Source organism: Amphiura filiformis, chromosome 11, assembly GCF_039555335.1.
Source record: "Amphiura filiformis chromosome 11, Afil_fr2py, whole genome shotgun sequence".
Taxonomy (NCBI): domain Eukaryota; kingdom Metazoa; phylum Echinodermata; class Ophiuroidea; order Amphilepidida; family Amphiuridae; genus Amphiura; species Amphiura filiformis.
This window is the reverse complement of record NC_092638.1, coordinates 18,134,546-18,148,215: the sequence shown is the minus strand read 5'-3', so window position 1 is coordinate 18,148,215 and position 13,670 is coordinate 18,134,546. Positions and strand designations below refer to the sequence as shown.

The following is a 13,670-nucleotide window of genomic DNA, read 5'->3' as shown; positions in this document are numbered from 1 at the left end:
AAATGGCAAAAAAATAAAACAGGAAAACGACAGTATTGGCGAAGTTGAAGCCCCATTCAAATACATGTAGCTAATTTATATACTGTCAGTACCGGTATATAAATTACAGACTCACGTAAATGCATTATTTTTTGTCTTAGACACACGGTTTTCGGCTGAACCACTGCACTAGCAAGCTATGTTAGCACATCTATGACAATGACGAAAGGTACAAAATCAGTCATAGGCCTTTAGATAGCAGAAGACACAAAAGTGGTGTTTTATGACCTTTGACATTCTTTTGTGGCGAGTGACATGGTTTTTCAATTCGCGCCGAGTGTCCTTGACAGGTTTGACTATGCTTCAGTGGTCATGAAAGAATTCAAAAGATAACCTCTGCCCCAATAATCCCAAGCAATTGTCTGAAACTGCTCCTCGGATCATAAGAACTCAGTCCTGATAGTCATAATAATGTCCAAAATATAAAAATTACTGACTATCATTGAAGACTGAGTTCCGCAGTCTAGTATCCAAAATCTGAATTTTGATGATTTTTACGATCGTCGGGATGAAAAAAAAATAAAAAAATCACTGAATGGGCCTTTAGTTCCCTCTCCTTACCCTGGCAATATAAATCAAAGAAAAATAAAGAAAGAAAACAAGAAAAGAAAATTAACTAAATTAAGGGATCTGGAATGAGCGTTTTGAGCGTTTCGATAGTATTTTTGTGGGACATGAGAGCACATCAGACATATCGAATTGCATTCTGAATACGAAGAATGTCTTTCTGATATCAAATAAATTTCATTGTTTGAAATTCACGATATAATACAAATTTTATGACAAATTATTAAAATTTGATATTTTTCACATTTTTGATCAATAACAGTCCTCGAAGTAAATATCATAAATCTAATGTTATATTCTTAAACAGTCCCTGGCATGATACCATACATGTATAGGCCTATGTATAGTAAATTTGTCTGCTTTATCTGTTTTGTGCTGTTTAAGCAAATAGTTCATATTTCATTCATTCATATTTATTCAGTACTCACATAAAAAATATTACTGCACATATGATAAAAAGATACATTATAATACATACAAGATGTGGTCAATTGCATGAAAAACCAGATATAACAACGAAATGTATGGATTATGGAGTAAACACCAGACGAGTACCAAGGATAGCCCAAAAAGCCTCAATAAAAATTGAGGCTTATTTCCATTGGGGTCCTTAAAGAAAAAAAGAAATGGGGAAACAAGCAGATCAGGCAACAGAACCAAATAAATAAATAAATAAATAACTCCCAATAAATAAATAACTCCCAAACCCAAAAAGTTAAACATAATTTCCATAAAATGTAAGCTTTTACTGTCAGCTAGATATGTCCCCTTTTAATTTTGAGCAGAACAAGTGAGGTAAAGCAAAGAAAATTGAAATTTACTACTACTAGCGCCAATGAATGTTATAAGATTGTAAAACGGTACGATCCTCTGGGTGGGGGTGTGTGGGGGTGTGTGTGCGTATGTGTGTCCTGCACGCGTATTTTTTTTCTGCAACTATAACGGGACGCAATACGATACCGGTATGTTATAAGAATCAAACTTACAAGAAAGATGGCTCTTGTCAAATCCTACAATTCTGTAAGAGAAAATATGCATATTTGCATTAAATTTTTAATTAATTGACATAATTGATTAATTAATAAATATTTTGTTTAATGATTTACCATAATTCCAAATATGTCAAACAATATGTCAAATTAAAGCTAATGAAATGCTTTATAAATTGGTCAGAGCGCATTTTGCAGAATGACTTTAGTACTTTAGTTACATGATTCCAAACATTCTATTCCAATTTTTTGCTATACACGCATAGGAGCTGTACTTTTAAAATCCGCGCCTAATCAATAATAATAGTCTTTCACTCCATTGTCAAAGTACTGTGCTCCCTGTATGTAGCTGCAGCATTATGGAGTGACCAGGTCCTAGAGTGTGATGGTTTTGTAGCAGATGACAGTGCTCATTCAAGCCTGTCAAGGTCAGTTAGTAGCCACTTGCTGAATGGATGGCCATGATCAGCTATCAAAGAGATGCCTTGTGCAGCTGCCAATCACAGTAGAGGTTTGATAACATTTGGTTAAAAACCCAAATGTGATATAAGGACAAAGCTGTGCATGTTGGTACTTAATTGTTTGGATTCTTACGTTGAAATTCCCTTGTATTAGTATTTTTATGTGTAGTGTATAGTGGTCATAAATTATATAGCTTTTAAATTTTGGGCATTTTTGCTCTGTTGCACTGTACCATTATGGAATTTGAGCAAATCAATTACCGACACAAGCAGATATACAGTGTATTATTTTATTTTTATTTCGTATCTCAGGAGCACAGCTCACTTGGTAAGGCATCAGAATTTGGTACACTAGCGCTTCGAACTTTAAATCGGAAGGTGGTGAGTTCGAGCCTCATCACGGTCACATTAATTTTATAAACCAAATATTGTTCGAACTTTTCATATTTGTTTTTCTTTTATTGTTTCTTTTCTTTGTCTTTTTTTTTTTTCTTGTTTTCTTTATTTTTTCTTTATTTTCTTTGATCCATATTGCCAGTGTAAGGAGAGGAGGGAACTAACGGCCCATTCAGTGATTTTTTTTCATCCGGACGATCGTAAAAATCATCAAACTTCAGATTTTGTACAAGACTGCGGAACTCAGTCTTCAATGATATAGTCAGTAATAATCTTTTGGTCATTATATGTGTGTATGACTATCATCATTTGACGACTGAGTTCTTATGATACATCATCCGAAGAGCAGTTTCAGACAATTGCTTGGGATTGTTGGGGCAGAGGTTATCTTTTGAATTCTTTCATGACCACCGAAGCCGAGTTAAACCTGTCAAGGACACTCGGCGTGAATTGAACTGACCATCACTCGCCACAAAAGAATGTCAAAGGTCATAAAACATCAACTTGGTGTCTTCTGCTAGTGGTTCAGCCCTAAGCCGTGTAGGCCTATTTACATGATTTAAGACAAAAATAATGCATTTACGTGAATCTGTAATTTATATACTGACAGTATATATAAATTAGCTACATGTATTTGAATGGGGCTTCAACTTCGTCAATACTGCCGTTTTCTTGGGTTTTGTGCCAATTTTTTCATTAAAATTTTTATAAAAGTAACAATTTGATTTTTTTTTCACTTTCGCTGGGATCATTGAATGGGGCTTTGCAACGTGATATATTCAAAACTTGTATTCACCTACTGTTATAGCATTAATCCGATTATTACACAACCTCACCAACGTATTCAAGATATCCAATGCAAATAATCACCTAGATTATGACGTATCATACCGTAAATATGGCGGAGTACTCAAATTCATTCAACAAAAGCATGATTACAAGCTATTGCAATCTACCGCGACAGCTCGTCTCACACACATAACAAATGCACAAATACGATCAAATAGGTTGACGACAACGTTTGATTGAATGCACTGCATTGTGCCATGATTCATATGGAAAACTTTTGCCCTGATTTGTGCATTAGCTATTTGTTTGCAACACTCAGTGTGTGTGTGACCTTTTTGTACACGACGACCTAATTGCACGGCTCATGAGCACTGCTCAGATAAGTGGACCATTCCACTTTACCAAAATGAAATGGATCCTAAACAATAGCGTAACAGAGTGAGTTAGGCCTGTAGCAGGAAGTATAGCGTCGACAAACACATCCCCGTATCGTAAAGCGTTGTGGCCCGAATCGCGGGTCAAATAATCGAAAAGTCGCCCAATTTTTCTCTTTACCATTGGTTTCTATGGGACAGGAAACTATAGGAAGTCGCGGGAGACAATGTTGAAAAGTCGTCCAATTTTTTTCTTAACCATTGGTTTCTATGGGACAGGAAATTGTCAAAAGTCGCGGGGAAAATCTTCAAAAGTCGCCCAATTGGGCTACCAAATCGCGGGTTTGGCATCCCTGGAGACACGGTCCTCGTGATTGGACAAGTTTTGTCCACCTCTTCCCATGAACCAATCACGAAGTGTGTTATATCATTGGAAAGAGAATATTATGTAGATTTTGATTCCGTCCGACGACCTCACATTTGACAGATAGTTTAATTTTGCTGATGAATTTAGCGCTGGCAACCCGCAGAAAATCGTCAAAAACAGGCACTGTCCTCATTGAAGCTTGAAAAAAATGACCAAACGAAATCAAAATTGCCCACCGGTTCCCGTCATTGGATACAATAGAATTTAGGCTTATTTGAAAGAAGAAGTGTTATATTTTATGAAACCGTCCGACGATTGTAAGAAAGTTTATTTTAAAAGCCATCAACAGCAAAAGTTTTGTCAAAAACGAAAAATGCGCCGACGGAATCCCGTGCTTAATGAACCAATTAGGCCTGTGTTGAGCAGATGCGCACAAGTTTTGCATATGACGGTGAAGGACACCGGTTTAATTCCTTTGTATGGAGCCAATCAATAATTTCACGCACATCCTCTATTATTGCCCAATTATTCCCCGGGATGATTGCACACTGTAAAAGAGCTATTGTTATAATGTTTGATGAAATCGTGTTTAACTACCGTATTTGCTTAAGAAGGGGCACAATACAGATGAAGCAGACAGATTGACTACATGTGGTACATGTATATACATATTAATATAGGGAATGTGTGTGAGTCGAGTATTACCTAATTATAATAGGGGCGTATCCAAAAATGAATTCACGCCCCTTTCAAATGTCGAGCCAAAGTGCAGGCCCTATGATTGAAGCTAAAATGGTGAAATATGGTGCAAAATGGAAACAATTTCGTGCCAATAATTATGTATATATGGTACGGTTAATATATTGTATGCAAGACCTTCCAGGATACTTGGTATTACTATTAGATATCATAGTGAATGACTATCAAATTTTACATGACCCCCCTATCAGGAAAAATAAAATCACATAACCCCCCCTGTTTGTCAAACTGAAAATCACATAACCCCCCTACATTTTTCCCGTCCCCCTCCCCCATTAATAATGAGCGGTCCCTAAAAAGAAGCTCAGTAAAAGACTACTATCACAACAGGATTCAAAATATGAAATCCGAGTTACAAGCTGTTACAGGTTGTAACAAAATAATTTCGAGATGATGTGATAAATGATAAGATAATTGACGATATAATTTCGAGTTAATTATCTCATCATTTATCTCATCATCTCGAAATTATGTTGTCAACTCAGAGTCTGGACCGGCAGTTATACCGGCAGGGGGGCAGGTCATTGTTGTTGTGCATTGGGAAATTCCCTTACCCACTTGTCTCTAAAATCTTATTTCTAGAAACACTTTCACAGCTGATTTCATATCCAAAATGGTCGCCAATCATAACACAGCGACAGATAACATACGGGAAGAAAATAGGTGACACAATGTCCTCGGATTCATCCCCATCAAGAGAATTTTCGCCTCTGTTGACCAGCAGCAATAAATCTGATAAAACAGTAAACAAACATCGAGATAAACATGATAAAAACAATGATTATGATGGGTTTGACGACTGGACTTCGGACCGCTACTCGAGCACTGCATGGCATCCCCGCAGTACACAGCGCAGGGAGCGTAGCAGGCAAAACAGTAGGCCTACCAATATGGGGTTGTTTAAAAGATTTGCGAGTGAACTGTGGGCATTCAAGAAAACTGTACTGTTTGTTTTGATTCCCCTTCTTGCATCGCCGCTACTGATCCTCGATCCCATTGGCGATGGAGTAAGTATTATTTATTCAATATTTTAATGACGATTGATAATTATTCAATCATGACAACTATACATCATGATCATGTAGACATAATTATAAATTTTGTAAATCATGAAATAATTTGCTCGAGAACTCTAGCTTCGAATTTGCACATGATAGTTACGCATTCGATGCTAGAGTACGTTGCTATCATTTTTCGGTCGGACAGCGGTGCAACTTTTTGCACCGAAGGTTATTTATTCTGATGAGTCGACTGTATCTTTTGAGCAAGATTTGCCTATTTTGGACAGTCTAAAATTTTGCTGAAGTGTTATTTTAGCAACATTTTTGATGAAATCGCCTGTCGTGATCGGCTGTGTTTACTTCTGAACTCCCATTGCTTTACAGGGTGCCATGCTTCAGCAAATCCGACTAGATTTTGAATGCAATGGTCTCTAGCTTAGAATGAGAAGCTATCGGTGAGCAAATTCTTGGCTAGAGTTCTCGAGCAAGAAATAATGCATATCCTTTTACAAATTAAGCATATTGCTAACCATCCAATGCGTATTATTGATGTTGCGCGTACGTACGCGATGGTTAACGCTTATGAGGGCGAGATGGCCGAGTGGTTAAGGCGTTGCGCTGCTGGCCGGGAGATACGATCGACGAGGGTTCGAGCCTTGGGCTTGCCTTTATATTAGGTGAAATTCTCTTCCCTCCCAAAAAGTTCCTATATGGTCGGGACTCGGGAATCCTTCAATTAGGTTCAGTTATTTAATTTCAGAATTTAATTGAAGAATTTCTTCTCGTCCCCATACACTAGTAGTGTACACTTGCTGTTAGCACAGCTGTGTGAGTGAACATGACACCATTGCTCGCACACTGCATAGACGTGCATGGTTAAATTTGAATTTGGACTGATATATTTACAATAAAAACACATTCAAAATCGTCGATTTCACATTTTATGTTACCTACAGAAGGAATGAATTATCCTTTATGCATACATCACTTTTGTTCTGAAATCGACCAAGTAATAATGACACACACACAATTCTTTAAAAACAACATCTTTTGCACAGAATTCAATGGGATTTGAAAAGTAAAGTGGCAGTTGAAACTCTAGTGATAACACTTTTGCAGTGCATGATGGGGCTTCCTCAGAGGAGGCTTAAAGGCATTCCTACAATGCACTATGATTGGGAAATTTGATCAATATAACCTAATTTTAAAGGCAAAGTCCCCATTGCCACACACACAAAATGGTCATTTTAAAACTGCAGCCAACGAGCTAATAGTTGAGACTTAGGACTGATATTTGATTTTCTTACAGGAAACATTCATATTGTCCCACTGCATTAATTTTATTCCTAAGTCTCGATGTTATGAATGTTAAATAATAGGATGAAAACACCAGATATTTGCACACAATTCCAATGCAAGGCATGATCAACTGTACCATATGTGTACAAAAGCCAGACATACAAGGTCAGAAACCCCATTGGGTTGTGGGAATGTCTTTAAACATCCTCTGGGGCTTCCTTAAATCATCCTCTGGTTCCGGCAATGAATAACAGTTGAATGGAGGGGGTGGGGGTCATAAAAATTCTCCACCTGAGATAGGGGGGGTCGTAAAATTTTTTAGCCCGCGATGGGGGGTCATACAATAATTTACTCCGGTCACCAACATATTCATGACCCACTCCTTCCGAAGAAACTGACATCCCTATAGATATAGGGTCAGTCCATGTCGAAACAGATTGAGTGTACACCCATCCTCTTGGATTTTGCTCTCCTTTGGCTCAGGGGTACCTTTCATGGATCCCTAGGTGAGGTCACAAGAAAAAATTCAAATTCCATTTCGTTTATGAATGGCGGGCAATCAAAGTTTGGCGACCTCGACCAAAATTGTGAATTTAAGGGGTCCAAATGACAAAGTGCTCTCTTTGAGGGGCACTTCTTCTTAATTGAATCAGCTGTGATCGAATCAGTTGTGATCCTCTTTTTGAATGTGGTCACTCACTGGCTGTGTCTGAAATACCTAATGCCAAAAAAGATAGATTTCGGACTTTCGCTGGGATTTCAGAGGGGGTCAAAATCAGCACTTCGCACTGTTCAATCAAATTATCTTGATTTTGAAGGACCCATGATAATGTCACAGTGCACTTATAGGTCCTAATTATGTTCAGAATGGATTAACCATATGCCAATGTCTATGAGCAATTAAAAAAGAGAAATTTCTAGACCCCTACAGAATTTTAGGCCACCCCTAAAGTGGTTCAGCCACAAATGGCACTTAAAGTCGGCAAATGTTGACCCCTAATAACTTTAGGTGTACACCAGATATGAATTTCTAGTCTTTTGCATCTGAAAGAATGTAGTTTAATGTTACTAGGAACATAAGATTTGTTTTGTATTTTTGTGTTTTAGTATTAAGTTGACGCTTTCAAAAATAGTCATTTTTGCCTAACATACCATGCATACAGGATACGGTACAAAATGCCAATTTTAGTATGATATTATTTTATATTTTTGATCACTTTATAGCCATTTGTATTATTTATCCTGATATTTCAAGTTGCTCTTGAGTCAAGTAATAAGAAAAACTACTTTCTAATCCTCTGTATGGATTTTTAAGGGGTCAAAATGCACTTCCTGGCAACGATGCACATAAAGTACAGGTTATGGGGTCAAATTTTCAGAATGCTCCCAATTATGTCAAGTAATATATCAAATTACTCAGTATGGTCATGAGGATTCCAAAAATGTATAGTTGTTATGTGTCAGACCTTTCAGGAGGGCGCTATGACGAAAAAATGTTCATAGGTCAACGACCTTTTGAAAAGTATCAAAACACAAAAATACAAAACAAATCTTATGTTCCTAGTAACATAAGACTACATTCTTTCAGATGCAAAAGACTAGAAATTCATATCTGGTGTACACCTAAAGTTATTAGGTGTCAAAATTTGCCGATTTTAAGCACCATTTGTGGCTGAACCACTTTAGGGGGCCTAAAATTCTGTAGGGGGTCTAGAAATTTCTCTTTTTTTGAATTGCTCATAGACATTGGCACATGGTTAATCCATTCTGAACATAATTAGGACCTATAAGTGCACTGTGGCATTATCATGGGTCCTTCAAAATCAAAGATAATTTGATGGAACAGTATGAAGTGCTGATTTTGACCCCCTCTGAAAGCCCAACGAAGTTCCGAAATCAATCTTTTTTGGCATTAGGCATTTCAGACACAGCCAGTGAGTGACCACATTCAAAAAGAGGGTCACAACTGATTTAATTAAGAAGAAAATGCCTCTCAAAGAGAGCGCTTTGTCATTTGGACACCTTAAATTCCCAATTTTGGTCAATCTTGTGACCTCACCTAGGGGTCCATGAAAGGTACCCCTGAGCCAAAGGAGAGCAAAATCCAAGAGGGTGGGTGTACACTCAGTCTGTTTTGACATGGACTGACCCTATATTTAATACGAGTACAGATAACATTGCTCCATGTTAAGGGGGTACTACACCCCTGCCCAATTTTTCTAAAAAATTATAGCGCATTGGTGGCAAGTAAGATATGTATATTATAGGGGCAAGGACTACAACTACTGCACTGGAAATTGTACTTCAGCAGTTGTGGAGTTACAGTCAAAAATGATAGAAAACCAATATTTGATCAATAAATCAATAAATACAATAAGCCTCCATGGCTTTTTGGGCTATCCTTGGTCTTATCAACGTGCTCTCTATAAATATGTGCTGTTTATATTCTTATTCTGTTTTTATAAAATGTATATAAGTATTTTCTATATGTGCCTTTTAAAATGTCAATTGTTGATGTTGATAAGACTAAATAAATATGAAATGAAATGAAATAACTACTTGCCTTGAGTTGCTGAATTTTCAGTGCAGTAGTTGCCGTCTTTGCCCCTATAATATTCTTACCTGTCACAAATGCGCTATACATGTGTAATTTTTGAGAAAATGCAAAAATAGGTGCAAAATTGGCCAGGGGTGTAGTACCCCCTTAAATAGCCAAGATAGCCAGTGGGGTAGGGTGATTATTATTGGCTGTTTAGCCCATCATAAAAACTGATATGCTCCCACAAATGGGCAATATAACTTACATTTACCCTGTTTTGTGTCCTCTTTTGGTTTGTCCGAGTACTGTACCATATTTTGGTTTTTATATCAGTTAGTTAGCCTTGCTGATACAAACTCAACATTCAAGGCTTTGAATGATCATTACTAATACCGTACTGACGCGAGTATAGTCCCACCCCGTTTTTGGGTGAACATTTTTCAAAATTGGGGGGGGTGGGACTATACTCGAATTAAAAAAAAAAAAAAATTTTGTAGTGTCCCTGGACCTAGACCTAAATGCTAGGATCATTCATGGTTGACCTAAACAAAAAAAACAAAAAATTGATAATTTGTATTCATGTCATACTCTATTAATGATTTCAAAATGCATTGAATTTTAATTTGAATATCTTCCTCATTTATCCAACCTAAACAGCCTTCCAAAGGTGCGTGGGTCGTTTATCGTCATGGCAGGATATTGGATCTTTGAAGTGGTGCCTCTAGCAGTCACATCCCTACTACCAGTCGTCCTGTATCCTCTACTCGGGGTGCAGGAGTCTGATGATGTCTGTCGTAACTATCTGAAAGATACCAACTTTCTGTTTGTGGGTGGTTTAATCGTTGCTGTAGCCGTGGAGCATTGGAATCTACACAAGAGAATAGCATTGAGTGTATTAATGCTGATGGGATCACAACCAAGATGGTGAGTGACAGGGCTCAAATTTCAGGGAGGCCACCATGGCCATTGCCTGCCCTTTTCAGTTTTGGCTTTAGTGCCCCAGATCTTTGACAACTTCAAGGCATTCTTCATCACTTGTTGGCCTTGTGCCCTTCTTTGTCTTTGCCCATTAGGGGACGAAAAAAGAAAACCCTGTTCAACGGGCCCGACCGACCCAGATTTTGAACAAATTGGGAACATATTTTTCCTGTACAAATGAAGGCCGACCCAAATTTCGGAAATTTCAGGAACAATTTTTTTTTGTATTTTCTCAAATTGCAAATTATTTACACATTTTAGTGATTTTTTGGATCATTAAAAAAAAAAGGCGACCGACTGACCCTACTTGAAAGGTCCGTCCACCCGTAGAACAGGATATCTTTTTTTCGTCGCCTTATGGCCATAAAATGAGTGCCCCAAAAATTAAAATTCGAGGCCTGGTGAGTAATCTACATTAAAAAAAAAGTTTGTTTCAGTTCAGCATTTTGTGGGGATAAATCATCTAGATTAAAGCGGTACAGATGAGAGGACACCAATAGGCAAAGTCCTAAGTTTGTAAATTGTATGCAATGAGAATTTGCACACAAGAGCCATCCTTCTATTGACCATAAATCACGCACACATTGCGTATCTTCACATTTATGAGAAAGAACATTGTGTGCCTTCACGTTTACTTGTAACGCAAGATACGTGAAAATACACAGTAACAACCGTAAAGTGGGCGTAGCAGTTTTGTCTGTTGCACTTCATGGCAATTGGCACTCATTAACAGATTTATAGATATATTATTAAATAGTCCAATGGGAAAAATCCACAATATCTAGATGCCAACATCTTTATACTTGTAGATGGGATTTTTCAAACTGCATTACATATAATTCATCAGTCTTTCCATCCGCCCAATCATTTTTTTACAGGCCACTTCTCAATATTGAGACCAGCATTATTAACTAGTAGGAAATTTTTATTTTTAAGTAGAATAACCCAAGATATTATTTTTACAAGGACATGAAATTAATAATCCATGAAAATGATTCAAATGGTGTGTGGCTTGAGCACATAATAGTTTGGAAAACCTTGAATTCTTTCATGTGTGATCAATGAACTGTGGCATGACACTCAAAGATTTCAATAGGCAATAAATTGTGATTTAAATTATAAAAGAAGAGTGCATACACACCATGCACATATTTTTTTTTTTTTGGGGGCTTTGGGGCATTAGCCCCCGGGGAAAAAAGTAGGGAGCGGTCAAAACGAAGGGCGGCGGAAGAAGAAAAAGGCTGACAAACGAAGGGCGGTGGAAGAAGAAGGGCAGCAAAAAGAATTAGTAAAGAAAAAAGGGTGGAAAAAATTTGATAAGTTCAAAAATTTTGAAAAAATTGTACTATACATCAAAATGTGTTGCTTTTAGGGTGCTAGCACTTATAAACCTTATGACAATGGGCAGCTGTTGCAGATAGGACTTTCTGGTCCTAAACCCTCAAAAGTAAAAATTGTTTCTTTTACTTTATTATTATGAGTCCTCTGTGGGAATCCTTTGTTCTTGAAACTTGAATCTCAATAAATGTGTGGCAATTAAAATGCTGAAAAACATTTTACTGAATAACTGAATAAACCTCCTCTCTCCCCCTCTTGGTCTGTCAAAAATGATTTCCCCCTTTGTAGACGGCAGATTTTTGGCCCATTTTGAAAACGTTAAGATTCTTAACATTAGCAAGTAGGAAATTTGAATCCATAGTGTTCTTTCCTATGCCTGTTTAGAGTGTTTTATAAATGTGTGCCAAAATTGGTTGCCCCCTCCCCCCTTCAACCCCCCCAAAAGTACATGTACTTGCCCCCCCCGACTTCCCCTCCTCCTTTGGCTTGCCAAAAAAACTATCTCCCACCCCCAATTTAACCTACTACTGGCTCATAATTATTGTATATATATACATTGTAGCCTAAACTATAACTGATACGAATGAGCTTATTGCAGGCATCATGTATGCTATATATGTAAAAATACCAGTATATCCTGGTACTATATTTTTATTTATGGTTTATTGCAGGCTCATGTTGGGTTTTATGTTAACTACAGCATTCCTGTCAATGTGGATCAGTAACACTGCTACTACAGCCATGATGATTCCTATAGCACAGGCTGTATTACTACAACTTGTAGGCGAAAACAAAAAGGTATGGGATAGCGTGTGTGTGTGTGGGGGGGGGGGGCTATTACAGGCTCAAGCTGGATTTTATGCTAACTATAGCAATCCTGTCTAGCGGTAGATCAAATTTACAGGGGCCCAAAGCCAAGATATAAATACAAAAATGTAAATAACATGCAGTTGTGTAGCATTCAGTCATTGGATTAAGGGGGCACCTAGCCCCAATCTATGGCCCTCACAGCCTTAGTGAGCATGAGTCGCGAGCGTCTAGCGCGAGTAGCTGAGGTGAAGCCATAAAGCAACAGTGTTTGAAGTGCTGGGGGCACTGAGTCTGTTTGAGGAGGCACCAGCCATTTTGATATTGGCAATTTTCAAAATTTTCACTTCAATCAGGGTCACATCCCTCTATGATGCTACGATGCTGGGTCTATACTGGTCTCAGAAATCCTAAAGGTACATGATAACCGGTAAATAACATGTATGGGTGTGAGTTAGGAACTTAACTGCTTTATATTGCCCTGGTCTATCCATATGAAAATTTGAGGAGCTGATTCTGGTTGCGATGGTTGTTCTACTATGTAGGTTGATTAGTGTCTCTTTTTTCTGCGCTATTTCATTTTAGTTATTCAAAGGTGAAGAAGGTGATGATCATGATGCACACAAGGTAGTCTCATCCAACGATGATGACCCTCCATCATATCAGATGGACGGTGGTAATGACAACCCAATGGCTAGCATAGAGGATGAAAAGGAGACACAAGTAGATGGGGAGGAGAAATCAGCCAATAAACAGTAAGTAGAGATTTTATTGAGTGTTTTTTTTGTAGCCTCGAAATCCACAATGTAACGTCATTGTACTCACACAAAATACCGCCAACTCTAGGTGTGTTTAGACAGTAGCCTATTTTCGAATGTAACTTCCAAGCGAGCCAGCAATCAAATTATGCTACAAGCGAGTGTGTGTCCACACGGGACTTACTTGTAAGCTAACTCAAAAGTAAGAG

General features: G+C 37.8%; 1 protein-coding gene across 2 annotated transcripts in view; it reads left to right on the top strand.

The window, feature by feature from the left end:
* Positions 1–5,324: 5,324 nt before the first annotated feature.
* Positions 5,325–13,670, top strand: part of LOC140164477 (Na(+)/citrate cotransporter-like) — a 99,822-nt gene continuing 91,476 nt past the window's right edge. For both annotated transcript variants that reach the window (XM_072187759.1, XM_072187758.1), the window contains exons 1-4: positions 5,325–5,748; positions 10,238–10,504; positions 12,568–12,694; positions 13,289–13,458. In XM_072187759.1, the coding sequence (XP_072043860.1) occupies positions 5,744–5,748; positions 10,238–10,504; positions 12,568–12,694; positions 13,289–13,458 (569 nt within the window). In that variant the 5' untranslated portion in view covers positions 5,325–5,743. The remainder of the gene's footprint in view (positions 5,749–10,237; positions 10,505–12,567; positions 12,695–13,288; positions 13,459–13,670) is intronic.